The sequence below is a fragment of the Microcaecilia unicolor genome, chromosome 4 (genome assembly GCF_901765095.1).
Source record: "Microcaecilia unicolor chromosome 4, aMicUni1.1, whole genome shotgun sequence".
Lineage (NCBI taxonomy): Eukaryota > Metazoa > Chordata > Amphibia > Gymnophiona > Siphonopidae > Microcaecilia > Microcaecilia unicolor.
The window spans coordinates 221,101,998-221,128,739 of NC_044034.1; the positions used below are offsets into that span (position 1 = coordinate 221,101,998).

Here is a 26,742-nt window from a genome sequence, read left to right on the forward strand (position 1 = left end):
TTCTCCAAGCTGAAGAGCCCTAGCCACTTTAGCCTTTCCTCATAGGGAAGTCGTCCCATCCCCTTTATCATTTTTGTCACCCTTCTCTGTATCTTTTCTAATTCCACTGTAACTTTTTAAAGATGCAGAACTGAACACTGAACACAATATTTGAGATGCGGTCGCACCATGGAGCGATACAAAGAACATAAGAATAGCCATACTGGTTCAGACCAGTGGTCCATTTGGCTCAGTATCCTGTTTCCAACAGTGGCCAAGCCAGGTCACAAGTTCTGGCAGAAACCCAAATAGTAGCACCATTCCATGCTGCCAATCCAAGGGCAAGCAGTTGCTTTCCCATGTCTGTCTGGCAGAGTTCCAGAGCTTAACTATTAATTGAAATATTGTCCTCCTAGTTGTTTTAAAAGTATTTCCATGTAACTTAATTGAGTGTCTCCTAAAATTTGTACTTTTGGAATAAATAAAAAATTGATTCACTTCTTGTTCTACATCACTCAGGATTTTGTAGACCTCATCCATCTCCTTTCCAAGCTGAAGAGCCCTAACCTCTTTAGCCTTTCCTCATATGAGAGGAGTTCCATCCCCTTTATCATTTTAGTCACTCTTCTTTGAACCTTTTCTAATTCTGGTTTATCTTTTTTGAGATAAGGAGACCAGAACTGAACTCAATACTCAAGGTAAGGTCGCAACATGGAGCAATACAGAGGCATTATAGTATTTTTGGTCTTATTTACCATCCCTTTCCTAATAATTTATAATAATAAGACGAGGCATCGTTATATAGTAGGAGCAGATTAACAGTGGACTAATACAATATTATAAAAGAACAGGTCTACAAATTAACATATTTAATTGGTCATGTAAGTAGATCAATTTTTAAATAGATTATGAAAATATATAGTTCTTAAATAGTGTGGAGCCAAGTAGAGCAATTGATATTAAGCACAAATGTTGGTATGAAGTTCTAGGTTTTGGTGGCTTGATAAGAGAATAGGCTTAAGAAAGCTCTTTTGAGGTGGAATTCCTTGAAGGATAGCTAGGACAGTTTGGCGTTAAAAGTAAAATAACCCATCTTAACTGTAGCCCATGTTGATAACTTCCCCCTACAGTCAAAAACCAGTTCTTTCCCGTAACCTTTCAGGATACTATTATAAGGCTGTTAAGGTTATCATTCATTCTGTTATTTTATAATTCAGCAATATGTGTTCAATATTTTTCAACTGCTAATACAGCGTCACACTGATGGTATGCAGTAGATTGGAGGCAAAGACCTTGGAACTGGGTGCGTATGCGCACCAAACAAATGTGCCTCCAGAGTTGCTTTACAAAAGTTGTCAAAGAACCACTCACAACTCCGGAGGCAAGCAGGAGGCCACCAAAAACCTTGCTGTGGGCGTGCTTTTCTGGTGACTTTTGTAAGATTACTCCAGAGGCAGATGGGAGGCTGCTGATAAAAAAACCTGGGCATCGAGGACTACAGTACCACGATACATCACATAGAAATGAGTCCTGTGTCTAAACCCAGTGTCATTGGGAGACATGTTGTTGAGTATAATTCACACCCGTGCATTAATGGTGAGTATACAAGCAGTGTTTCACTGTACTGCAGTCTAAAGATACTGCTTAAGCTTTCTGGAGGTTGAGTGTACAAATTTATGAGATTCCTAGTCATATGATCACGTGGGAATCAATTCTGTGGTTTGAATTCTCCATCCATTTTATGTTCCAGTGATAGAAGATCAAGTCCTGTGCCTCCTTTTTAATCACAGAAAACTGAATACTCATAGTAAAAGCTATACAAAAAAGATCATAAAATCTTTCAGACTTACATCTGTTTGAATAATGCTCCATGCATTAGTTAGACCCACATTTCCCTCTGTCCCATACAAATGAAGGCCCCTCTTCAGGTCTTGCCGAGCATATGAGTCAATCTGAAAATGGAAAAAAAAAACATATATATGAAGGCTAAAGTAGCACTAACATTCCTACCTAGATGTTCAGGAGTATCTTCAAAGCCTTCTTGCACTCTATCAAATGGCAAACGAGCCTGCCAATCCATCTGAACTTAGCCAAACATTAGCTCCAATTTAACTTCCAGGGCTAGCGCATTCCAGAGCGCACACAACTAAAGACCTTATGCCTGGTGCATTTAATATGAATTAGAGAATGACATGGGGACAGGGACCCGCAATAACCGTAGGGATGGGGACAGAGCTTGTGGGGATGGGGTGAGGACAGATCCCACGGGGACGGGGTGGAGATGGGAACAGATCTACTTTGAAGCCTGTAAATGAACTGGACTGTTATTTATGTTTGAGTGATGCAGACAACGATATTTTGAAAAACAAGCAAACATGTTGGCCACAACTAGCAAAATTTGCATGGGGAATCCTGTACCTCTTGCTACCAGCACATCTTCTAAGAATACATCTTCTATTGCAGGAAGGACTGTAGAAGACAGGAGAGCTAGTCTGAATCCTGAGGTTGCTGATGACTTCTTAGTCATCCAGAGATTAAAAAGTCATAACAGCTTCATAGGGCATATTTCTCCCCTCTAGGGCATACAGAACAGGTTGTATTTTGTACCTCTGGACATTTTAACAGGGTGGATTAGGATTCCTTAGGGTAGTAGAAATCAGCTATTGTTGGGGTTGGAAGGGTAGAGGGTGGTGGTGAGGAGGGTTATTATAGCTGCTCACTGTTGTTATTGTTTTCTATTTCTAATTTATACACAACAGTTGCATAGCATATTGTTCCTTTCTATACTTTAATAAAAAGATTTAAATATAAAATCATAATTGTTCAAGGTTCCTGCAGATCAGGACAGGGCCTGCGGGGACGAAGACAGAACCCACGGGGACAGGGACAAACTTTGTTCCCGTGTCATTCTCTAATATGAATCCCAGGAAATGATGGGACAGTGAGTAAAACTCATTGCAAAGACCTTGGTATGTGCCCAGATATGCAGGTCCTATCCTTTGTAAAGCTCTGTAGACTATAATTTCAGCACACGCCCATTTCCCGGCCCATTAAAAAAATTTAAAAGCCCATTTTCCCAGCCACGGTAAAAAAAAGAAAATGGCCCAGGGCCTGCCCACACCACTGCAGGTCACTTTTTACTGCGGCTTAGTAAAAGGACCCCTCAATTCTAGACAGGCTCTCAGACTTTAAATTCTCAACAATAAACCCAATATAAAGCACTCTAGATAGTATTAATTTTCATGTATTTTTTTTTAAATTTTAATTGGAGGTAAAGACTTCAGCACAATTGGTGCTTAGTTATTTTCAGGCTCCCGATTTCCACCATCATGAGAAGAGAAGGGTGGAGACATTTGGTTCTGAATACTTAGCGATATGCACATTATCAGTGGCTCCTGAAGAAACAGAACTGTGAAACGGAGCGGTTCTGAAGAGCATAGTCAACAAAAAGTTAAGGGGCCATTTTACTAAGCTGTAGTAAAAAATGGCCTGTGCTAGTTTGGAAGCATGAAATTGGCGCCTGCTGGGCCATTTTTTACCACAGCGGGTGAAAAGGTCTTTTTTTTTTTTAATGGGGCAGTAAATGGTTGCGTGCTAATATTAAAAGTACCGCACTGCTATTTACTGCCTGAGCCTAGTCACAGCACCGATCTTGAGCAGCTGCTGTTACTGTTAATGCTCCTATTTTTCTCCTTCTAGATTGGTCTGACTATGGCAGCCAGGTATCTTTATCTCTGATATTTGCCTAGGCTTAGATGTGGAGTGGCCTAGTGATTAGAGCACTGGCTGTGGTATCCAGAGGTGCCCAGCTCAAATCCCACTACTGCTGCTTGTTATCTCAGGCAAGTCACTTAACCCTCCATTGCCTCATGCATAAAACTACATTGTGAACTCCCCTGGGACAGGGAAAGACTTAATTTACTTGAATGAAACTTACCTTGAGCTACTACTGAAAAAGGTGTAAGCCAAATTCAAATCCACTCTCTAGGGCTTTAAAATCGCTGCAGTTTTGCTGACTGAACTCACAGCTGTTTCTTGTCACTCCTGCTTCCATAGCGGGAGCAGTTGCTGACATGGGCAGGAGGTGGCCATAGTAATCAGCCCATCTCTGAGGTGTCAGAATCCTCCCTGTGCTATGAAATTTGAACTGGGCGATTTGGATCCGCTGTTTCCCTGAACACTCTCTCTAGGGCTTTAAAATCGCTGCAGTTTTGCTGACTGAACTCATAGCTGTTTCCTGTCAATCCTGCTTCTACAATGGGAGCAGTTGCTGACATCAGCAGGAGGTGGCTACTTATTTTAAACAGAAAATAACTAAAATCAGACTACAACTTAACAATACCCCTTCATCTATAGACTATTTCCTCTATTTACATGATCCTTTGCTGTCTCATTCTCAAGCAGATAGAATCTGGTCCGTTTTTCATCCAACCACTACTGATCAGGTCAATCACGATTTATGCAAATATGCAAATTCACACTGTCTGCTTGATACGTGCCCAGCTTATCTCCTCCAGTCAGCTCCTGATTTATTCTTACATCATTTGCACTCGAATCTTATTTTGATGTTGTCTCAAGGTTTCTTGCCCTCTGACAATGGCAATATTATTTTTACTCCTATACCTAAAAATACCCAAACTAACCCAAGTTTAGTTTCCAATTCCTCTTCTTGTTAAAGTAATGGAAGGACTTGTTATGCACCAACTTATGGAGTATCTCTAGCTTCATGCTATTTTTTGTAGTTCACAATCTGGTTTTAGGCCCTTTTACGGTACTGTGCTTACCACCCTCTTAGCTAACTTTAGGTGAGAATTAAATTTTGGCAACAAAATACTGATACTTCAAATTGATCTATCCAGTGCCTTTGATACTGTTGATCATAATATTCTTTTAAATATTTTTGACTATTACGGAATCTGTGGAGTTGTCCTGAAATGGTTTTCTAGCTTCTTAAGATCTAGGTCGTATCAAGTCAAACAATCAGGTGTACTTTCTTCCACTTGGTCTCCTGGCTGTGGGGTCCCTCAGGGTTCCCCTCTTTCCTCCATCTTGTTTAACATTATGATGATACTTCTTGGTCATCTTTTAGAAAAACATGGTCTTTTGACATACATATATGCTGATGATGTCACCATTTATATCCCATTCTCCAAGGAATTACTTGACATAACTCACATGATTAGTCTAGGGATAAAACGGAATCATGGGCTTCTAATTTCCAAACTAAAACTTAATATGGATAAAACTTAAGTTTCTAATTATAACTAACCCTCACCATCCTATGAATGCTATTAAGAACAAAACATATTCTCGAATCATCAATGAAAATCTTGGGAGTCGCAATAGATCGTTTCCTCACCCTTGAAAACCTTGTCTTTAAGTTGACCTCGAGTGTCTTTCACTCACTGTGGAAGCTAAAGAAATTGAGCCATTTTTCTCTAAATCTGTCTTTCGTACTTTGGTTCAATCCCTTGCCCTCACCAAATTCGACTATTGCAATTCCATCTTTGCTAGGCTTAAAGATGGTCTTCTCAAAAAATTACATACCGCTCAAGATACTGCTACTCATCTTATATGTAGATCTCATCGCTTCGCCAAAGCCACTCCTCTTTTATATTAGCTACATTGGTTACCAATAAGAGATAGAATATCTTTCAAATTATGCATTTTCATTCACCAAATTCTGTTTGGTCAAGCCCCATCACATATGAATAATCTTACTGAATTACCCCCTCATAATGCTGTATCATCATCTAAAGAATATTTTGTCTTACATTTCCCTAGCTGTAAGAATGTGATATATAAAACAATTCACTCTGCTAATTTCTCCTATCAAGGCACCAAAATTTAGAATTCTCTTCCTAAATCAATCAAGTTTACAGATGATTACCTTTTAGAAATCTTCTAAAAACATATTTCTTCAGTCTGGCCTTTCTAAATACAAAGAACTGTATTTGAATTTTACTTACACCCTTTTCTTAATCTTGTTTCCCATCTAATCCTGCCTAATTATGCTCTCACCTATCCACCCTTAATTATTTGTCCTTGAGATAGTCTAAATCCTTGGTCACTTACTGCACATATATTAATTTGCTTCTTGAACTTATTGTAAGTTGTGTTATATTATGTACATTATTATGTTTTATCCACTTTACTGTTTGTTTGTAAGTCATATTGAACTTGAGTCTATTTCGGGCTAATGTGGGGTATAAATGACAGGAATAAATAAATAAAGGTTCTAGGATTTTTAGTTTGCTATACTGCTTCCTTTGTACAAACAAGTCAAAGCAGTACAATTGAAAGAACTCCAATTACTATAGGCTAGTTTCAAACACAACAAGCACATTCATACCATCATAAAGTAAGAGACAAAGTTTTAAAACACTTCAGTTATCATATTCTGCATGGTGAAAAAGCTATAGAACTTTCAGTTGATTAGTCAAATGCCATAGAGAAATAATTAAATTGTAACACCTTCTGAAAAGCATTGTAATTATGCTCACAGTGAAAAAATAGGGATAGGCTGTTCCAAAGTCTTGGGGCTAAAAAACAGAATGCAATAATTCTAGTGCTCTCCCACTTTGAATGAGAAGGATTTTGAAGAACCAGCCAATGGCCATTCAGGGAATGCAAGATCTGAGATGGGGTAGAGGGAATGTTAAGAGAGGAAAGATAATTAGGGGTGTCAGAGTGAAGAGTCTTAAAAGTCAGGATCAGTATTTTTAAATGGATCAGATAGCGTGTTGGGAGCCAATGGAGCTGTTTAATGAGTGGTGTAATATGGGCATGTCGTTTTGCTCATCATAAAAAGTAGTGTTTTGAAGAGACTGTAAACATCTTAGTTCAGATTGAGTTAAAGCCAATATAAATCACGTTGCAATAATCTAGTTTTGAAGAAATAAAGGCATGATAAAGGGTGTGTATTGAGTTAAGAGTCCAAAAAATTAAAAATTGTCCTAGGTTTACAGAGAGAAAGGAAACCTGCTTTCAGAACAGCAGATATGTGATCTGAAAAAGTAAAATCGGTAACTATGATCTCTCTTAGATACTGAAAGGAGTCCACTGGCTTTATGGCAGAATCAAACAGCACTGGAGTTAAGGAAGGAGAATTAGAAAGACTTGTGATCCAACATGCTATTGTTGAGGACTTTTGGGCTGGAGAAGTCCTTCCCTCATATGTAGGTCAGTGGCCGGGTAGGCAAAAAGACAAAGATCTGAACCATTCACAAGCTTTTTACCCCTGAGAAGTTCCCTCCAAAACTAGCCTCGTTATGACTTGAATACTGATCTCAGGGTGAACTATTTCTCTCTAGCAACCAATATGTAATAAAATGCATACATACTTAAGAAAATGGCGTCATGGTAAAGTCAAAATTATATGGTTCTAGTAAAACCTCTAGGTGTCACTGTGAGCATCCTTAAAGCAGAACCTTAGAGTACATAAGTAAACCGATTTCATTCAGAACCCAAATTCAGGCCTGGACTGATTTATTGTGTTCCAGTGGAGTGAGGAGAGTGTAGATTAATTTTGCCAGCAGCTTCACAGTGAATACTGGCCTTGACTTGGATCTTATATATTTTAATTAAGAAGCCCTTTTAAAGGGTGTTAACTCATTAAAGTGTGGTTAGCCCATGGTAACAGGCTACTGTACAAACGTTAAGGGGTAGTGCAGTAGTTTGCCTGTTACCATGCATTAAACTGAGCATTAGTAAATTTTTAAAGAATTTTCCAATCTGGATGGTGTGGCAGGGTGGGAAGTACATAAGTATTGCCACACTGAGACAGATCAAAGGTCCATCAAGCCCAGCATCCTGTTTCCAACAGTGGCCAATCCAGGTCACAAATACCTGGCAAGATCCCGAAAAAGTTCAATACATTTTATGCTGCTTATCCCAGAAATAAACAATTGTGCCTGTGCTCTGTCGAGCATCAAAATATAACAAAATATTTAAACACACATGAATACAAGTGTATTGCTTCTTCAGCTTATTGAGAGTGGAGTAGTCTCATATATAACACATGATAAAGATTATTTGATTTTTCACCCAATGACTGGGTGTATTATCTGTGTGTATTGTCTAATCATTGACTTAACCTCCACCACCCTTTGCTAATCTTATATATGAAAATATATTTCTGTTGATCAATATGCTATCATCTAATTTTATGCAGCACTTAGCTTGAACAAGAGCACCAACTTGTTCAAGCTAAGTGCTGCATAAAATTAGATGATAGCATATTGATCAACAGAAATATATTTTCATATATAAGATTAGCAAAGGGTGGTGGAGGTTAAGTCAATGATTAGACAATACACACAGATATTACACCCAGTCATTGGGTGAAAAATCAAATAATCTTTATCGTGTGTTATATATGAGACTACTCCACTCTCAATAAGCTGAAGAAGCAATACACTTGTATTCATGTGTGTTTAAATATTTTGTTATATCCCAGAAATAAGCAGTGAATTTTCCCCAAGTCAGTTTAATAGTGGTTGATGGACTTTTCCTTTAGGAAGCCATCCAGATCTTTTTTAAACCCCGCTAAGTTAACTGCCTTTACCACATTCTCTGGCAACGAATTCCAGAGTTTAATTATACGTTGAGTGAAGAAACCTTTTCTCAGATTTGTATTAAATTTACTACTTTGTAGCTTCATCGCATGCCCCCTAGTCCTAGTATTTTTGGAAAGAGTAAACAAACAATTCACGTCCACCCGTTCCATTCCACTCATTATTTTATAGACCTCTATCATATCTCCCCTCAGCTGTCTTTTCTCCAAGCTGAAGAGCCCTAGACGCTTCAGCCTTTCCTCATAGGAAAATCGTCCCATCCCCTTTATGATTTTCGTTGCCTTTCTCTGTACCTTTTCTAATTCCACTATATCTTTTTTGAGATGCGGCGACCAGAATTGAACACATTCTTTGAGGTGCGGTCGCACCATGGACCAATACAAAGGCATTAAAACATCCTCACTTTTGTTTTCCATTCCTTACCTAATAATACCTATTCCTTACCTAATTCCTTACCTAATAATTCTATTTGCTTTCTTAGCCACCGCAGCACACTGAGCAGAGGGTTTCAACGTATCAACAACAACACCGAGATCCCTTTCTTGGTCGGTGACTCCTAACGTGCAACCTTGCATTACGTAGCTATAGTTTGGGTTCCTCTTTCCCATATGCATCACTTTGCACTTGCTCACATTAAATGTCGTTTGCCATTTAGACGCCCAGTCTCCCAGTTTCGTAAGGTCCTCTTGTAATTTTTCACAATCTTTTCGCGATTTAACAACTTTGAATAACCTTGTGTTATCAGCAAATTTAATTACCTCACTAGTTACTCCCATCTCTAGATCATTTATAAATATGTTAAAAAGCAGCAGTCCCATTTTGTCCTGCACCAGCATCAGGCTCACCTGTCTATAATTTCCTGGATCCCCTCTGGAACCTTTTTTAAATATCGGCGTTACATGGTACACCCTCCAATCAGTTCATTTTTCAATTCTGTCGGTACTCTGGGATGAATACCATCCGGTCCAGGAGATTCGCTACTCTTCAATTTGTCAAACTGCCCCATTACATCCTCCAAGTTTATAGAGATTTCATTCAGTTTCTCCGACTCGTCAGCTCTGAATACCATTACTGGCACCGGTCTCTCTCCCAAATCTTCCTCGGTGAAAACCGAAGTAAAGAATTCATTTAATCTGTCCGCTATGGCTTTGTCTTCCCTGATTGCCCCTTTTACCCCTCGGTTATGTAGTGGTCCAGAGGGAAGTGTTAGCCAACTAGCAGGTTCATACTTAGCAGGCACTAACTGGCTAAAAAAGCAGACTGGGTAAGCAGATTTTTGCCTTTTGTTTTTTTGGTACTAACTGGCTAATGCAGAATTAACGTAGGAGCTCTTAGCTCCTCCTAAGTAGGAGGCAGTAAGTGCTCCTGTGTTAACTCTCTATCACATGCTCTAGCGCATGAGCTACAATAAAAAAATAGAGGCAATGTCCTCAAAAAGTGCCATGTTAAATCAGGACTTTGTGCGAGGTGCTGTTGTGCACTTTTCACAATTCAGTGTTTAATGTTATGAGCCCCTCTTTGTGGAACGCTTTACCATTGATAATACGAACAGTGGACACCCTCTCAAAGTTTAAGAGCATGTTTAAGGCCCATCTTTTTGGGGAGGCCTTTAACGTCTGAATCAACCATTTATGGGGGCATACAGTTGATCCTTCTACGGACCCGCTGGGCACTAGCAGAACTGTTTGTTTCTCTCTTGCATTTTCTTGGTTTATGTATTTTTGTATGATATTATGTACACACTATATTGGTATTTATGTTTAATATTTTACCTATGTACACTGCTTTGATGGTTTGACCCTAAGTGGGACATCAAATAAAATGTACCTTGAACCCTGGTAAAATACTGCATTACCCCAATTCTAGTGCACTTTATAAGGCTCCCTAACAGGCTCATTTTCAAACGAGAAGGACGCCCATCTTTCGACACAAATTGCAAGACGGGAGTCCTTCTCACAGGGTCGTCCAAATCAGTATAATGGAAAGCCGATTTTGGGCGTCCCCTACTGCTTTCTGTCGTGGGGACAACCAAAGTTCCCAGGGGCATGTCGGAGGCATAGCGAAGGCGGGACTTGGGCGTGCCTAACACATGGGCATCCTTGACCCATAATGGAAAAAAAGGGCGTCTGACGAACACTTGGATGACTTTACCTGGTCCTTTTTTTCTTACGACCAAGCCACAAAAAGGTGCCCGGGGATGACCTTCCCCTACTCCCCCAGTGGTCACTAACCCCCTCCCACCCTCAAAAAAATTTAAAATATATTTTTTGCCAGCCCCTATGCCAGTCTCAAATATCATACCCAGCTCCATGACAACAGTATGCAGGTCCCTGGAGCAGTTTTAGTGGGTGCAGTGCACTTCAGGCAGGCGGACCCAGGCCCATCCCACCCCCCTACCTGTTACACTTGTGGTGTTAAATGTGAGCCCTTCAAAACCCACCAGAAACCCACTGTACCCACATCTAGGTGCCCCCATTCACCCATAAGGGCTATGGTAGTGGTGTACAATTGTAGGGAGTGGGTTTTGGAGGGTTCAGCACACAAGGTAAGGGAGCTATGTACCTGGGAGCAATTTATGAAGTCCACTGCAGTGCCCCCTAGGGTACCTGGTTGGTGTCCTGGCATTTGAGGGGGACCAGTGTACTACGAATGCTGGCTCCTCCCATGACCAAAGGGCTTGCATTTGGTCGTTTCTGAGATGGACGTCCTTAGTTTCCATTGTCGCTGAAAATCAGAAATGACCAAGTCTAAGGACGACCATCTCTAGGGACGACCTAAATGTCAAGATTTGGGTGTCCCCGACCGTATTATCGAAACGAAAGATGGACGCTCATCTTGTTTCGATAATACGGGTTTCCCCGCCCCTTTGCCGGGACGTCCTCAGGAAAACTTGGGTTTTCCTTTTGCTTATGCCCCTCCAAGTAATCTACCTAATATTGATCAGACAGAAAAAAAGGGCTTAACACAATATGGTTGCTGCACCAGCTGGAAATTTAACACAGTATTTTCTTTATCTGGCCATATGTTTTCAAACCATTATGCTGTCCTCGATTGGACTTCTTTTGTACCAGTGCACTGCTGAATGGGTGATCACAGCTCACTGCAGCCCTCCAACATGCTGAATGTACAATTAGTGCTTGACTTGCAGATATATTGCTCACTGCTCTTCTGTCATGTCTGATTTCATGCAGTTGATTAGGATACAAACACATCTCTAATCACAGTCAGGCTGGTTTCTGCCTGCTGTGCCTATATTTATGTTATTTATTTTTCTTGTCTGTATTTCTATCTCTCTCGCTCTCTGTGCTACTAAATATAAATAATTCACACTACATATATTGTGTCTAAAGCAGCACACAGTAATTCTTTTCTGGGGCTTTTAAGGTGTGAGGAAAGACTGTGGTGGTTTCACTTATATATGTACCCATTGAAGGATCTTGCAAAAGAACAATTTTAGGTCATTATTCACATAGGAAACCCATATCTGACCTACAAAGAAGAAGAGTCTGGGAAATCCCCATTGACAACCTATATGTTGTCTTTATACTTCATGTGCTGACTAGATTCCTTGCTACTAGTCCATTTTCCTCCTTAAATAAGCCCAGCAGTTTCTCTCTGCTCTGTTAAACTTCCAGCTGAATCAAAACCAACCTCTGCTGAGGCACAATCAGGGCCACTTTTACCAATGGGCAAAGAGGACAGCTTCCCCAGGCCCAGGTTAACAGGTGGCCCTGGGCACAAGGTCCACTCTGATCCAGCCCTTTCTTCTCTTTCCCTCCTGCTTCCTAGGGATAAAAAGTGGCATAAAGCCATAGTGAATCTGCCGGTCCCACCCATTCCAAATTCACTTTCTGTTTCTGAGGGGTGGGACTGGTAGAGCTACCAACTGTGAGTCTATATTTTCAATTACATAAGGCCTATACTTTTTCTATGCTACTAGGCTTGACCACATTCTCTATTTAATTTGAATGTTCTACTTGTTAGTTCATAATATATTCTCTAATCCAAGTATTGTTTGATACAGTTATCTGACAACCAAGGAGCAGCAGTGATCCAATGAATGACAGACACAGCAAGAGTTTATCCAAATGTCAACCTTAATGGAAACAGAACCCAACCTGGCCAATTTTTGGAAAAACCTTCATCAGGGGTCACATAGGTTTCCACAATACATTCACAGATTCAAAGCATATTATACTGCAGTACCCTTTTAGAAAAAGCTCTTTAACTATGCTTTTTGAATTCGGGCTGGAGACTTGGTGGTTACCGACTTTTGGAATTGGACCAGAGCTTTTTCTATTAAGGTATTGTAGCATATGTTTTGAATCTGTGAATATATTGTGGAACAACCGTGGCAGGCTCCCTCAAAACCAGAGTGGAGCAGAAGCAAAACAAAGAGAAAAGAAAGTCTCTTGAGGACCTGTACTGCAGGTGGAGGCAAGAGCGGGTGACTCCGCTCACCGAAGACTAGGGATGTCACCTAAGACAAGCAAACAATCACTGAGGCGCCTGAGCAGCATGCTCCCAAGGCAAAAAAGCCAAACCCAAGCTGATGCTCCCAAGGCAAGCAAAATAAAGCAACAAAGCCCGAGCCGACGCTCCCAAGGCAAGCAAGGTAAAGAAGCCAAACCTGAGCCGATGCTGTCAAGGTAAAAGACTCAACAGCCCTGCACAGCACCCAAGGGCCAGGATCAGTCCACGCGGACCCCTCCGCACTCCAAGCACCGCTCCCTCATCCAGAGATATCTTGTGATGTGGCCTCAGCCACTACACCTGCAGCATTTCCCGTCATCCAGCCCACACAGTCCCAAACACAACACACACTGCATACAGCGACCCAGGACTCACGGTGGGCGACTGGAATCTCAACTGAGGCACGGGAGGCTCTGGACTCGCAGGCCTGGAAGCAAGCTTCACTGGACCCAAGCAAAGGTGAAAGCTGAAGGCAGAGCTATTATGCCTCAGAACTACCAAGCTTGAAAGCAGGCTTCACAGGAACACAGCATAAGGAAAAACTGTAGGCCAAGCTTTTACTCCTCAGGACTCCCTGGCCTGGAGACAGTTTGCCACAGGAACACAGCATAAGGAAAAGCTGTAGCAAAGCTTCAGGCACCGGCCTCACAGCAAACTAGCAGGGCCTGGGCCCAATCAAGGGTAATTGCCAGAACCCTGAGCACTCTCAGAAGCCAGCTTAAGAAGTGATCAGTGCTGATGACATCACCAGCTTGGCCTCCACCACTCTACAGTGACCCCCCAGGTCACTGACGAACTGCAGGTAATTTTAGTAGGTAAAAGGGAGGAACACAGCACAGACGAGCAAGGCGCGGATGTCGGCGCCGACAACCATAACAGTTGCGAGACTGGGAGAATGGGCGTGCAAGTGGCAGATGAAGTTCAATGTTGACAAGTGCAAAGTGATGCATGTGGGTAAGAGGAACCCGAATTATAGCTACGTCTTGCAAGGTTCCGCGTTAGGAGTTACGGATCAAGAAAGGGATCTGGGTGTCGTCGTTGATGATACGCTGAAACCTTCTGCTCAGTGTGCTGCTGCGGCTAGGAAAGCGAATAGAATGTTGGGTGTTATTAGGAAGGGTATGGAGTCCAGGTGTGCGGATGTTATAATGCCGTTGTATCGCTCCATGGTGCGACCGCACCTGGAGTATTGTGTTCAGTACTGGTCTCCGTATCTCAAAAAAGATATAGTAGAATTGGAAAAGGTACAGCGAAGGGCGACGAAAATGATAGTGGGGATGGGACGACTTTCCTATGAAGAGAGGCTGAGAAGGCTAGGGCTTTTCAGCTTGGAGAAGAGATGGCTGAGGGGAGATATGATAGAAGTGTATAAAATAATGAGTGGAATGGATCGGGTGGATGTGAAGCGACTGTTCACGCTATCCAAAAATACTAGGACTAGAGGGCATGAGTTGAAGCTACAGTGTGGTAAATTTAAAACGAATCGGAGAAAATTTTTCTTCACCCAACGTGTAATTAGACTCTGGAATTCATTGCCGGAGAACGTGGTACGGGCGGTTAGCTTGACGGAGTTTAAAAAGGGGTTAGATAGATTCCTAAAGGACAAGTCCATAGACCGCTATTAAATGGACTTGGAAAAATTCCTCATTTTTAGGTATAACTTGTCTGGAATGTTTTTACGTTTGGGGAGCGTGCCAGGTGCCCTTGACCTGGATTGGCCACTGTCGGTGACAGGATGCTGGGCTAGATGGACCTTTGGTCTTTCCCAGTATGGCACTACTTATGTACTTATGTACTTTATTCTAGTGCTACCAGGGCCGCAGAGCGGGGGGCAGAATTCACTAGACCCGGGCCTCCAAGGGGAGTCTGGTGCCAGGATCTCTCTATCTATCTCCTGACGGGACCAGAGTGATCATATCCTGACAGGAGTAGGAGAGAGAAAACTCCAGTGCCAGGCCCTTCTTGGAGGCTGGGGAGGACCTGGAGCTTCCTCCAGCGCTGCTTTTCTGCCCATTGCTGAGCGGCTGCTTTTCCTCTCAGGCACGCATGCTTGGTTTTGAAACTGAGCTTGCCCTGAGAGGAAAAGCAGCCACAGGGGCAGGTAGTCAGCACTGGAGGAAGACATCTGCTGGCAGGGCCTCGGGATCCCCGCCAGCCACGGTATTTCAATTCAATCCTGTTGTGGCAGCGATCGGGGGGGGGGGGGGGGGGCAGCAGACAACTGTGTGTGTGTGTGGGGGGGGGGGGGGGGGACAACGGCGGCCCTGCCCCGGTTCAGTCTCCCGGCGGCCCTGAGTGCTGCCATTCCTTTCTTAAGATGTGAGGATCAGAGCTGCACACTGTACTCAAAGTGTGGTCACATCATGAGTCAATATATAATTATATTCTTTGTCATTTTGCAGTCCTTTCTGAATAATTATTAACAGTCCATTTGCCTTTCTTGGCTGCTTCACACTCTTAAGTTGAGGATTTCAATGTGTTTTCCATAAGGTCTCCAACTTCCTTTTGCTAAGTGGTAACTCCTAAAATGGAATCCAGTATTTTATTTTTACTGTATAGTTAGGACGTCTTTCCTTATGTACATCATTAGGCACTTGTTCACATTAAATTTCATATGCAATGCTCAGTCTGTCAGACTCACAAGATCTTTCTTCAATGTCTCATAATCCATTTTTGTTTTATCATCTTTAAATAATTTTGTGTCATCTGCAAATCTGGAGTCAGTCCAGCGGGTGGCTACTACAGTGGTTAATGGTCTTCATCATAAAACATATGGGGATAGACTTAGAGTTTGTGCTCCAGACGGGGTTCTGAGGCTTTTTCCTCTTTCTGTTACAGGTTGCTTTTTCTAGTATATGATGATTCTGCTGAGACAGGCAGGGGAATGACTGGGACTCGCTTCTGATTGGCCTGTCAGGGATTGAGCTGACGTCTGAAGCAGCAGACGTCAGAAGTCAGATCTATTTAAACTTACCTCTCCCTACAGCCTATGCTTTAGTGTTGATTCCTGTCAGCTGAGCCTGTTTCCCTCTCTTAGTCTGTGCTTGTAGCACACTGTGTATTTGTTGGAGTTTGCTTACTCTTCTTGTTGCTTGTGGTTTCTGTGTGTGCTGGTTGTTACCAGCGTGTGCTTGATTGCTTCACTACACTGCACCTGGGTCTGTCCTCTGGTGTTGTTTTGTCCGTGGTAAGCTGGTCCCTGCTTTGTTTGTTTAGTTCCCCTTTCCTCAGTATTAACCCTTTTTGTGCAGAGCTTGGTATTTGCCTTCTGTAAGTCCTGCCTCTATTGGCAGCCACTCTGTCTGTTGTAAATCATTCCTGTTTGTTTGTTTCCCTTTCCTCAGTGTTAACCCTTTATGTACAGAGCTTGGTATTTGCCTCCTGTAAGTGCTGCCTCTGTTAGGCAGTCTTTCTCTGGTGTCCGCCTAATCCCTTTCGGTACTCTTGTGTGCCTGCTTCTTTCCTGTCTTTATTTGAGAGCAGCCTTTTCCTTCAGCCTGTTTTTCCCTGTTCAGACTTTCCTGTGGAGCTTTGCTCTTGTAGAATCTATGTCTACCGTGTCCCATTCTGTCTTCAGCTTTCCCTTTTTCCCTGTCGGCTTTGCCCTCTGCTACCTGTGCTTCTGTGTAGCCTTTGTTTGCATTCTCTCCCTCTGGTCGTAGTCTGTACCTGCTAGCATTTTGTCTATTGCCCTTCCCTTGTGTCACTAGCTAGTGCTGTGTGTGTTTAATGAGCTCCAGTCCCTTTTGGGACCCCTCATTGTTCTTTTCCCTTCCCTAGTGTATGACTCGGTTCCAGTTCGGCCGTGAGGCCCATACACTTGGACTCTGTACGAGTGGGTTCCAGTTCGGCCGTGAGGCTCGCCTGAGTGGTCTCTCTCTCTTTTCTGGTGGTGCTTCTTGATTGTCCTGAGTGTGCAGGGCTTTGTGGCTGTGGTATTGCTTAGCGCCTGTTTGGTCTACTCTAGGCCTTGGTCATGGTCCTTCCTAAGCCTCGGCCTGGGCACAGGAGCACATGAGCAGATTAACATGTGTTTAGTTCACCTGCCGGTTAAATTGTTTACACATATTTTTGTTGGGTTTTTTGTATTGGTGAATATATGTTGCTGCATAGCCCATCTTATTAACTAGTGATAGACTTAAAGATCTCATTATGTATACTTGGGAAGAAAAGCGGGAGAGTGAAGATATGATAGAGACATTTAAATACCTATGCAACATAAATGCACAGGGGATGGATCTCTTTCAATTGAGAGGAATTTCTGGAGGAGGGGTATATGATGAAGGTGAAAGAGGACAGATACAGGAGTAACCTAAGAAAATACTGGAAAGGGTGGTATATTAGAGGTACAGCCTCAGGTGGTAGAGACGAAGATGGTATCTGAATTCATGAAATCATGGGTTAAGTATATAGAATCTGTAAAGGAGAGGAAGAGATAGTAGATGCCATGGATAGCCCATATGGAGGGCCATTTTCGAAAGGGACGTCCAAGTTGCGATTTAGACGTCCTTGCAAAATGGCAAAATCTAGGGGCGGGGAAACTCGTATTTTCGAAACAAAATGGACGTCCATCTTTTGTTTCGAAAATACCATCAGGGACATCCAAATCCTTAAATTTCGCCGTCCCTAGACACGGACATTTCTGACTTTCGGCGATTTTCGAAACCAAGGATGTCCATGTCAAAAACGACCAAATGCAAGCCATTTGGTTGTGGGAGGAGCCAACATTTGTAGTGCACTGGTCCCCCTGACATACCAGGACACCAACCGGGCACCCTAGGGGGTACTGCTGTGGACTTCATAAATTTCTCCCAGGAACATAGCTCCCTTACCTTGTGTGCTGAGCACCCCAAAACCCACTACCCACAACTGTACACCACTACCATAGCCCTTATGGGTGAAGGGGAGCACCTAGATGTGGGTTTGTGGTGAGTTTTGGAGGGCTCGCTGTTTCCTCCACAAACGTAACAGGTAGGAGGGGGCCTAGGTCCGCCTGCATGAAGTGCAGTACCTACTAAAACTGCTCCAGGGACCTGCATACTGCTGTCATGGACCTGAGTATGACATCTGAGGCTGGTATAGAGGCTGGCACGACATTTTTAAAGATGTTTTTTGAGGGTGGGAGGGGATTAATGGCCACTGGGGGAGTAAGGGGAGGTCATCCCCTATTCTCTCCAGTGGTCATCTGGCCATTTCGGGCACCTTTTGGTGCCTTATTCGTAAGAAAAACAGGTCCGGGTGAAAATGTCCAAGTGTTCGTCAGGGACGTCCTTGCTTTTTTTGATTATGGATCAAGGACGTCCAAGTTTTAGGCATGCCTAAGTCCCGCCTTTGCTACACCTCTGACACGCCCCCTTGAAATTTGGCCGTCCCTGCGACGGACTGCAGTTGAAGACGTCCAAAATCAGGTTTCGATTATACCGATTTGGACATTTCTGAGAGAAGGACATCCATCTTCTGATTTATGTTGAAAGATGGACGTCCTTCTTTTTCGAAAATGAGCCCAATAGTCTTTTATCTGCCTTCATTTTATTAGGTTCTTATGTTTGATCACCTCACTTGTTCCCTTTTGCAGATCATTTATATGTAAATGTTAAACAGCACATGTCCCAGTACAAATCTTAGGGCACACCACTATTCTCCTCTTTTCACTGGGAAAACTGACTATTTAATCCTACTCTCTGATGTATTAATATATATTTGATCTGTCTTTGTGCTTGTAGGTATGTAATTTCTTATTCTCCCTGTGTTTTTTTTTCTCTTAATCTGATTCTCCATTAGCAACATGTAATTGCTATTATATTGTGAACTGCTTTGATGATATGGCGGCAGAAGGCCAGTAAATCAATAAATTAAACTTTCCTCTCCTTATTAGGGACTGGTTAGAAGTTAATAATCCAGGTCTAACTTGGATCAAGTCTGAAGAAGACCCAGTCATCAATGAGTTGTGTCTATATGGTTATACATTTTTATTCTTATCCAGAAAGGGAAGGCAAGGTGGCAGAATAGATAATAGGCAATGTATACATTTTTTAAATAAATAAATACAAATTTAAAATAGAACTTTTGGAGACATAGAGGAGCATTTTTGAAAGGAACGTCCACATTGTGATTTGGACGTCCTTGCAAAACGGCGAAATCTTGTGTACTCTTCAGTCAATAGGTGAACCTAAAGTAAAAGAACTGTATTCATTTTTAGATATTCTGGGTTTTAAAGTACATAAGTAATGCCACACTGGGAAAAGACCAAGGGTCCATCGAGCCCAGCATCCTATCCACGACAGCGGCCAATCCAGGCCAAGGGCACCTGGCAAGCTTGCCAAACGTACAAACATTCTATACATGTTATTCCTGGAACTGTGGATTTTTCCCGTCCATTTAGTAGCGGTTTATGGACTTGTCCTTTAGGAAACCATCTAACCCCTTTTTAAACTCTGCCAAGCTAACTGCCTTCACCACGTTCTCTGGCAACAAATTCCAGAGTTTAATTACACGTTGGGTAGTGGTCATGAATTAGACCTGATTGCATCTTATGGTAAAAATGCTAACTGCTTTTTCTTTGAGGTTTGGGGTCAGACCACTACCTATCACAATTTTTGTTGAGATGGAAAAAAGCTGATTTGTGTAAATGTCCAAAGCTAAATAAAAATAAGTTCCTATCATACTAGGGGTAATATAAATCAAATACAATTTTGGGATAACATTGAATTTATTTATGAAAATGAAGATCAGGATCCCCTTAAGAAATTTGGATAGTTGGAATGAATTTAGTAAACAAGTTTTACATGAAATTGCTCCTGAATATCTGAAACAAAAGATTAAAAAGATCAAGTAACAAATAGTTCACTAATGAACTATTAAAGCTCAAACAACAATGTAGGAGACTGGAAGGAAACTGGAATAAGGTCTGAAATTAATAAAATCTATTGCAGAATGTAAAAAAAATTTAACGGAAGCAAAAAAAAAAGGATATATTATAATAAGTTGGTAGATACTTCAAGCATGAAAAATCTTTTCCAAGTAGTGACATATCTAATAAATACAAGAGAAGTACAACATACATCTGCTGAATCGCAACCAATGGCCTGTCAATTGAGGGACTGTTTTAAAGATAAAATAAGGAACCTTCATAATCAGTTTTTACAACATCATGTTAAGACAGAAACTGTACACAGGATATTCTGAAATTAATTCCAATAGACAGGATCTGGGAGAATTTTCAATCTATTAAATGATAAGTAAGCTTATTGGTAAATTTTCAAGATTACATTGTCTATTAGATAATAGACTTACAAAGCTCCATAGGTTACTATATAACTTTGTAAGTCTAAGTGCTTTGAAAATGAGCCCCATTGTCTATTAGATAATTGTCCAACTAGGTTTATGAAAGAAGCTCCTCTGTTTGTTTAAAGCTAAAATCATGAACTGGATGAATACTACTTTTTCTCTTGAAAGGTTTCCTGCCCTTATGGGAGATACTATTCTTATTAAAAAATCAGAAGGAGTCTACAGGAATTGTATCACATTACAGGCCAATAGCATCAATTCCATTTATCTGTATACACAGAAGGCTTAGTTGCCATCCAGTTGACAGAATATCTGGATACATTTGACATTTTCCATAAAGCTCAGTCTGGATTTCGAAGCAATTTTAGTATGGAAACAGTAATAGGTACTTTAATAGCAGAAATCAGACTTTTGATGGCAAAAGGTAAGCAGGCATTAATTCTCAATTCAATTTGTCCTGGACTTTTGATCAAGTAGATCATAAGATAATATTATATATTTTAGATTCTATAGGAATAACAGGCAATGTACTGCGATGGTTCAATGGGTTTCTTAGAAATAGGTCCTATTGAGATAAGATGAATGGACAATTTTCTGAAAAATGGTTGTCTGCATATGGGGTGCACATGCAGCCCTCTCACTCCAATTATGTCCAATATTATAATGTTTTCATTGGGTGAAAAGTTAGAAGCAGAGGGATACAAAGTATTTATATATGCCAAATGACATTTCTATTTTAATACGTATGTTTTCTAGTATTGATGATGCTATGGTTAAGATCAGCACCTGTATTTCTCTAATTTTTTTTTGTTACATTTGTACCCCGTGCTTTCCCACTCATGGCAGGCTCAATGCAGCTTACATGGGGCAATGGAGGGTTAAGTGACTTGCCCAGAGTCACAAGGAGCTGCCTGTGCCTGAAGTGGGAATCAAACTCAGTTCCCCAGGACCAAAGTCCACCACCCTAACCACTAGGCCACTCCTAGTGGTCTATTAAAAGAATTAAAATTAAAGATAAAACAAAACCTTTATTAATAGGTGCCAGGGGGTATTTAGATCAAGCCGAGTCCATTGGTATTGATAATGTTGTATACAAATTTGAATGTAGTTTAAAAATACTAGGAATAATTTTTGATAGCAATCTTACTTTTGAACTACAAGTAGATACACTAGTGAAAGAATGCTTTGGGTGTTAATGGAAATTTAGAATAATTTGGAAATACGTACACAATGAAAAGTTTAAGCAGGTTGTCCAGGCACTTGTCCTATCAAAGATAGATTATTGCAATATTGCATATTCAAAAGACATTGCAAAGAATCCAAAGAAGCCATTCGTTTGGTTTATTCTCTTACAAAATTTGATAAGGTGTCAGCATACTATATAGAATATCACTGCTTCACTACAGAAGCTAGAATTGTATTTAAGATATGTTGTCTGATATTTAAGATACTCATGGGACAGCTCCTCTTTATATGAATGATTTGATTCATATCACAGGTCAAACATTAAAACTATCTACTAGAAACCAATTAAGGCTGATCTTTCCAAGTTTAAGAGGTATGAAATTATCACAAATCTTTGTTTCTTCCTTCTCATACTTGGTGTCAAAGATATGAAATTCATTACTTCTAAATGTATGTTGCTTGGGTTTCCATTCAGTACTCTGCAAATTGAGCACTGGAGTACATATCAGATCTGTGTGCTGCTTTTGTTGCTTAAAATGCATTAAATTTCTGATCACAGCAGCAAACTCCCTCACTAAGTGACAAGCAGCTACACAAAGGAGGACATGTTGCCAGCAGGTATAATCAAACCATTAGTTTCATGTTAAAGTATTATTACTTCCTGCAAAACAGGCTGTGCAATGAGATCAATATAACCCCCCTTCTAAAGGGCAAAATGGAAGGTTACAATAGATTCTATCTGCTCCCACAGATATGGACTACTAAGTCCACAGGATGATGCTACACTGCTGAGAAAAGCTTACATGAACCACCTCCTGGAAAATACATTAATGGATACTGAAGCTAATACAGATTGACTGAAAAGCTGTCAATTATTCATTAAGGTGAATCTAAAAAAGCATCCATCACACACACAGGTCACTTCATCACTCTCAGGCCAACAGAGACATCCACAGTTGGTTCAGCTAAGCCTGCATAGGCTGCCCCTTATCCTTTATTCAGTGCTTTTCATTTTATACTGTGCCATATGGTGGAATATACTTCTTATTTTAATCTTTGCATTCACTCCTTGTTTTACAGAAGTTTTACTCACACAGAGTCTACTGAACTGGAAAAACACATTATTGTAGTAAAAACACCAGCACCAAAACTGAAACAGAAAAGTCCTGGAGACATTTCTAGCAAGATCGCGTAAAGTACAATGAAGAAGCAGAACAAGTACCTAGCATACAGAAGAACATGGACAAGGAGGAAAACATCAAAATTATGAAATGGCCTCAATTAATAACAAAAGAGCTTGAAACCGGGTTAAGATGATCCATAAATTGGAAGGTCCCAGGCCCCAAGGCAGTGGCGTAGCCAGAAGCCAATTTTTGGGTGGGCCAACAGGTTGGATGGATGGGCACTAGAGAAACACCTGCCACCTGATATGCCCTGCCCATGCCCCTGCTCCTACCGCACACCTACCCCACTCCCAATAACTTCAGTGCTGGCCTCAGTGGCTGCAGGCCACATTGAGAGCTAGGGGAAATATAAGAGGGTGCACTCTTCATCCTCCGCTGAGCCACGGTCTGCAAACACACATATGCTTCCCCCAAATGTGCCCTAAAATATCAATACAACTATGAAGAAAACTGAACAAGCCAAAGTACTATAGAATACTACATAGAAAATTGATGCTAACAGAATACTTTGGTCACACACACAGAACACAAATGCCAAATAAAGAATAAGTGACCACAAACCATAAACAAATTAAATCAAAATACCAAGAGGCCAGACCTTGCATTTAGCACAGCACAGAGAAATACAAAGAGATGCATTTTCTCCTATACTGTGCAAAATATGATAGCACATGCAAGAGACACTGTTAGGGGAGGTACAACTAGGGCAACTGTGTTTGGCCCCCTAGCCAGAGAGAACCCCAGGCCAGTTGGAAGCTGAAGAAGGTGCAGCCTGTTAGTAAGCTTTGGGGACCCCTCCTAAATATCTGCCTTGGGCCCCAGCCATATTCTACCACCAGCTCTGGCAGGATGTACATTTCAAATCTGACATATTCTAATCACAAAATAGAAAAATAAAATTCTTTTTTCTACCTTTTGTTGTCTGCTCATGTTATTTTTCCAAGTCATGTTGGTCCCAGGCTCTATTTCTACTCTCTCTCCATGTCCACTATCCATCTTCGTCCATCTCTGTACCTCTATCTTCATCCATGTTTAGTATCTCCCTTACTCTGTGTCCCTATATTTCTCTGTCCAGCTTCTCCCCTCTCTTTATCCCCAGTGCCATTATATCTCTACCCTCTCTGATCCTACCCCATCCAGCTTCTCTCCCTCCCCTTTCCAGCATCTGGTTTGGTTGCTTGATTCCCTGCCTGCCCGCCCTCCTTTCCTTCCTCCTTCATGCTGTAGGTTTAGTATTTGTTCCCTTTTCCTTCATCTCCTTGGTCTGGTATCTCTGTTTCCCTTCCCTCCCTCTTAGTGCTGTACCAGCAGTTCTCTCCCTTCCCTCCAGTTCTCCTTCCCCTCTTTCTCCCACGTCCAGCAGCTCTCTCTCCCTTCCATCCAGATCCCCTCCTCCTCTTCCTCCCACATCCAGCAGCTTTCTCTCTAGCCCCCTCTTCCTCCTCCCACACCCAGCAGCTCTCTCCCTTCCATCCAGTCCCCTCTTCCTCCCATGTCCAGCAGCTCTTTCCCTTCCCTCCAGTCCCTTCTTCCTCTTCCTCCCTTGTCCAGCAGATCTCCAGCCCCTTCCTCCTCTCCCTCTCATGTCCAGCAGCTTTCCAGCCCCTTCCTCCTCTCCCTCCCATATCCAGCAGCTCTGTCCCTTCCCTCCAGTCCCTTCTTCCCTTGTCCAGCAGATCTCCAGCCCCTTCCTCCTCTCCCTCCCATGTCCAGAAGCTCTTCAGCCCCTTCCTCCTCCCCCTCCCATCATGTCCAGCAGCTCTCAGCCACTTTCCCTCCAGGCCCGCCCACCCAACATCCTTCGCTGCTGTCGCTGCCTTTTCCCACGGCTCTGAAATAATTTTTCCTCTCCCCAGGCTCAGCTGCATCGGTTTTTCACCCATCGCGAAATGCTGCCATTCTCACAGGCAGCTCCCCTGCTATGTCCATCCGGCCCTCTCTATGCACTTCCTGTTTGCGTAGGGCCAGATGGATGCGGCAGGGGGGAGCAGAGCTGCCTGTGAGAATGGCAGCGTTGCACGACAGGCGAAAAACCGATGCAGCTGAGCCTAGGGAGAAGAAGAATTATTTCAGCACAGGTAGGCAACGCTGAACGCTACCTCCCGGTCGGCCGTACCCGGAGCCACGGGAAAAGGCAGCGAGAGCAGCGAAGGATGTTGGGTGGGTGGCTGGGCGGGCCTGGAGGGAAAAAGCACTGATAAATTAAAAAAATAAATAAAATAACACCGGAGCTGCAGGGCTTAGCTCGGGGGTACTTCTCTGCTTCTTACATATGGCTGAGCTAATGCGATTGGAGTACTATGGCTGGCAATTGATTGGTGGATCACTGAGACTGGGTGGGTCTGATCCAAAAGTCAGGCCCACCCGTAGCTACACCCCTGCCCCAAGGGAATGTCTCAATTTTGGCTCATTTTAATATCCCTTCATCAAAGCCTGGTAAGCTGCAAAAATCAGACAGCTAGAATGAAGGATGTACTTTTTTGTTTCCTGTTTAAATGGTAAAACATATATAAAAAAAGCAGATCGTTGAAAAACCAAAATATATTTTATTGATGAAAACCAAAATCCCACAGACTTAGAAACAGAGATAACAATAGGGATTTTGATGTTTTCATTTGAGATTTTTTATTTGAGATTTATTTATTTATGTAATTCTGTATATTATTTATTTTGTAGCCCCTGAAGCAGCCCAGTTGGATGAAACACGGCCTGTGTCGGGCTATTGTATACATATTTTAATTGGTTTTTATCAATAAAATATATTTTGGTTTTTCAACGATCTGATTTTTTTATATATATTTTCCATCTTGGAGCTTGCAGACAGTCTGCCCTTGTGTTTTCTTAAATGGTAAAACATGACAAATGAGGGCATTTTCGGTTCATACACCTTTAAAAGCTAATGGACATGGGTTTCAAAATGGACCAAAAATCCAATCATTTTTGGCACCATTATATTCGACTGGGCTACGAAAACAGCACTTGTTTTTACTTAGCCAGTATGAGGATCAAACCTATGACTCCTAAGGGGTGGAGGCTACACCCCACCCCTGCTACACCCATTCTCTACCCCTGGAAATATTTATGAGGTAGGGGTAACTATAGCAGTGCATCGATAATTAGGCTCCTACTTTCCTTTATAGAATACTGGCATGACCAGATCTATATGTGCCTGAATGTGGGAGATACCTGCATAACTTACAGTATTCTACAAGTTGCACAAGTGTGAGTCCCATCCATGCTCCACCCAGACCCTACCTATGTGTACACCTACCTGTAAGATATGCACATATGCACATATAGTAAGATAGCATAGCACTTCCCTAAGAACATAAGAATAGCCATACTGGGTCAGACCTATGGTCCATCTCACCCAGTATGCTGTTTCAAACAGTGGCCAAACCCAGGTCACTAGTACCTGGCAGAAACCCAATTAGTAGCAACATTCCATGCTACCAATCCCAGGGTAAGCAGTGGCTTCCCCAAGTCAGCCATTAACCACCCTTGCCATGAAAAACTAGGTGGACTGTTGGCACTTACATGCATGTGTGTACAAATACATGTGTATATGCCCTACCTTTCACATTACCTTATTCTTTACAGTCCATCCAGATCTCTTAGATCAGCTCACCAAAACCAGCTAGTGGTTCAAAGTTACCATGAGATAGTTCACGAACACACGAGACATTCCATTTTTTCTGTTTAGGGACCTCAATTATAAATTATCTCCCACCTCCTCTTCGTTTACAGACCGCCTTGGACATGTTCAAGACTGATCTAAAATTTTTTTGTTCAAAGACATGTTCCATTAGCCACCCTTTTCTGTCATTGCAAATCCTCTGGGATGAGCCTTGAATGCATATAATGCACTTCCTATGTTCTTTCCTACCTGCTGTCCTATCTGACTTTGTAGTTTACCCCAATCACCCACTCTTTTCATGTCCTGACCAGTGTCAAGCTGCTCTGAAGGTTTCCTATAGAGCAGGATAGTAAATTTTCAATAAACTTAAATCTAATTGAAACATTTACATGTATAACTGGTGCGAAAATATTAATGCCCA

The 26,742-nt window shown here is 41.9% G+C and overlaps 1 protein-coding gene across 3 annotated transcripts in view; it reads right to left on the reverse strand.

Moving 5' to 3' along the window:
* TSPAN4 (tetraspanin 4) overlaps positions 1-26,742 on the reverse strand; it is a 1,044,908-nt gene that overhangs the window by 50,763 nt on the left and 967,403 nt on the right. For all 3 annotated transcript variants that reach the window (XM_030201255.1, XM_030201256.1, XM_030201253.1), the window contains one exon: positions 1,830-1,931. In XM_030201255.1, the coding sequence (XP_030057115.1) occupies positions 1,830-1,931 (102 nt within the window). The remainder of the gene's footprint in view (positions 1-1,829; positions 1,932-26,742) is intronic.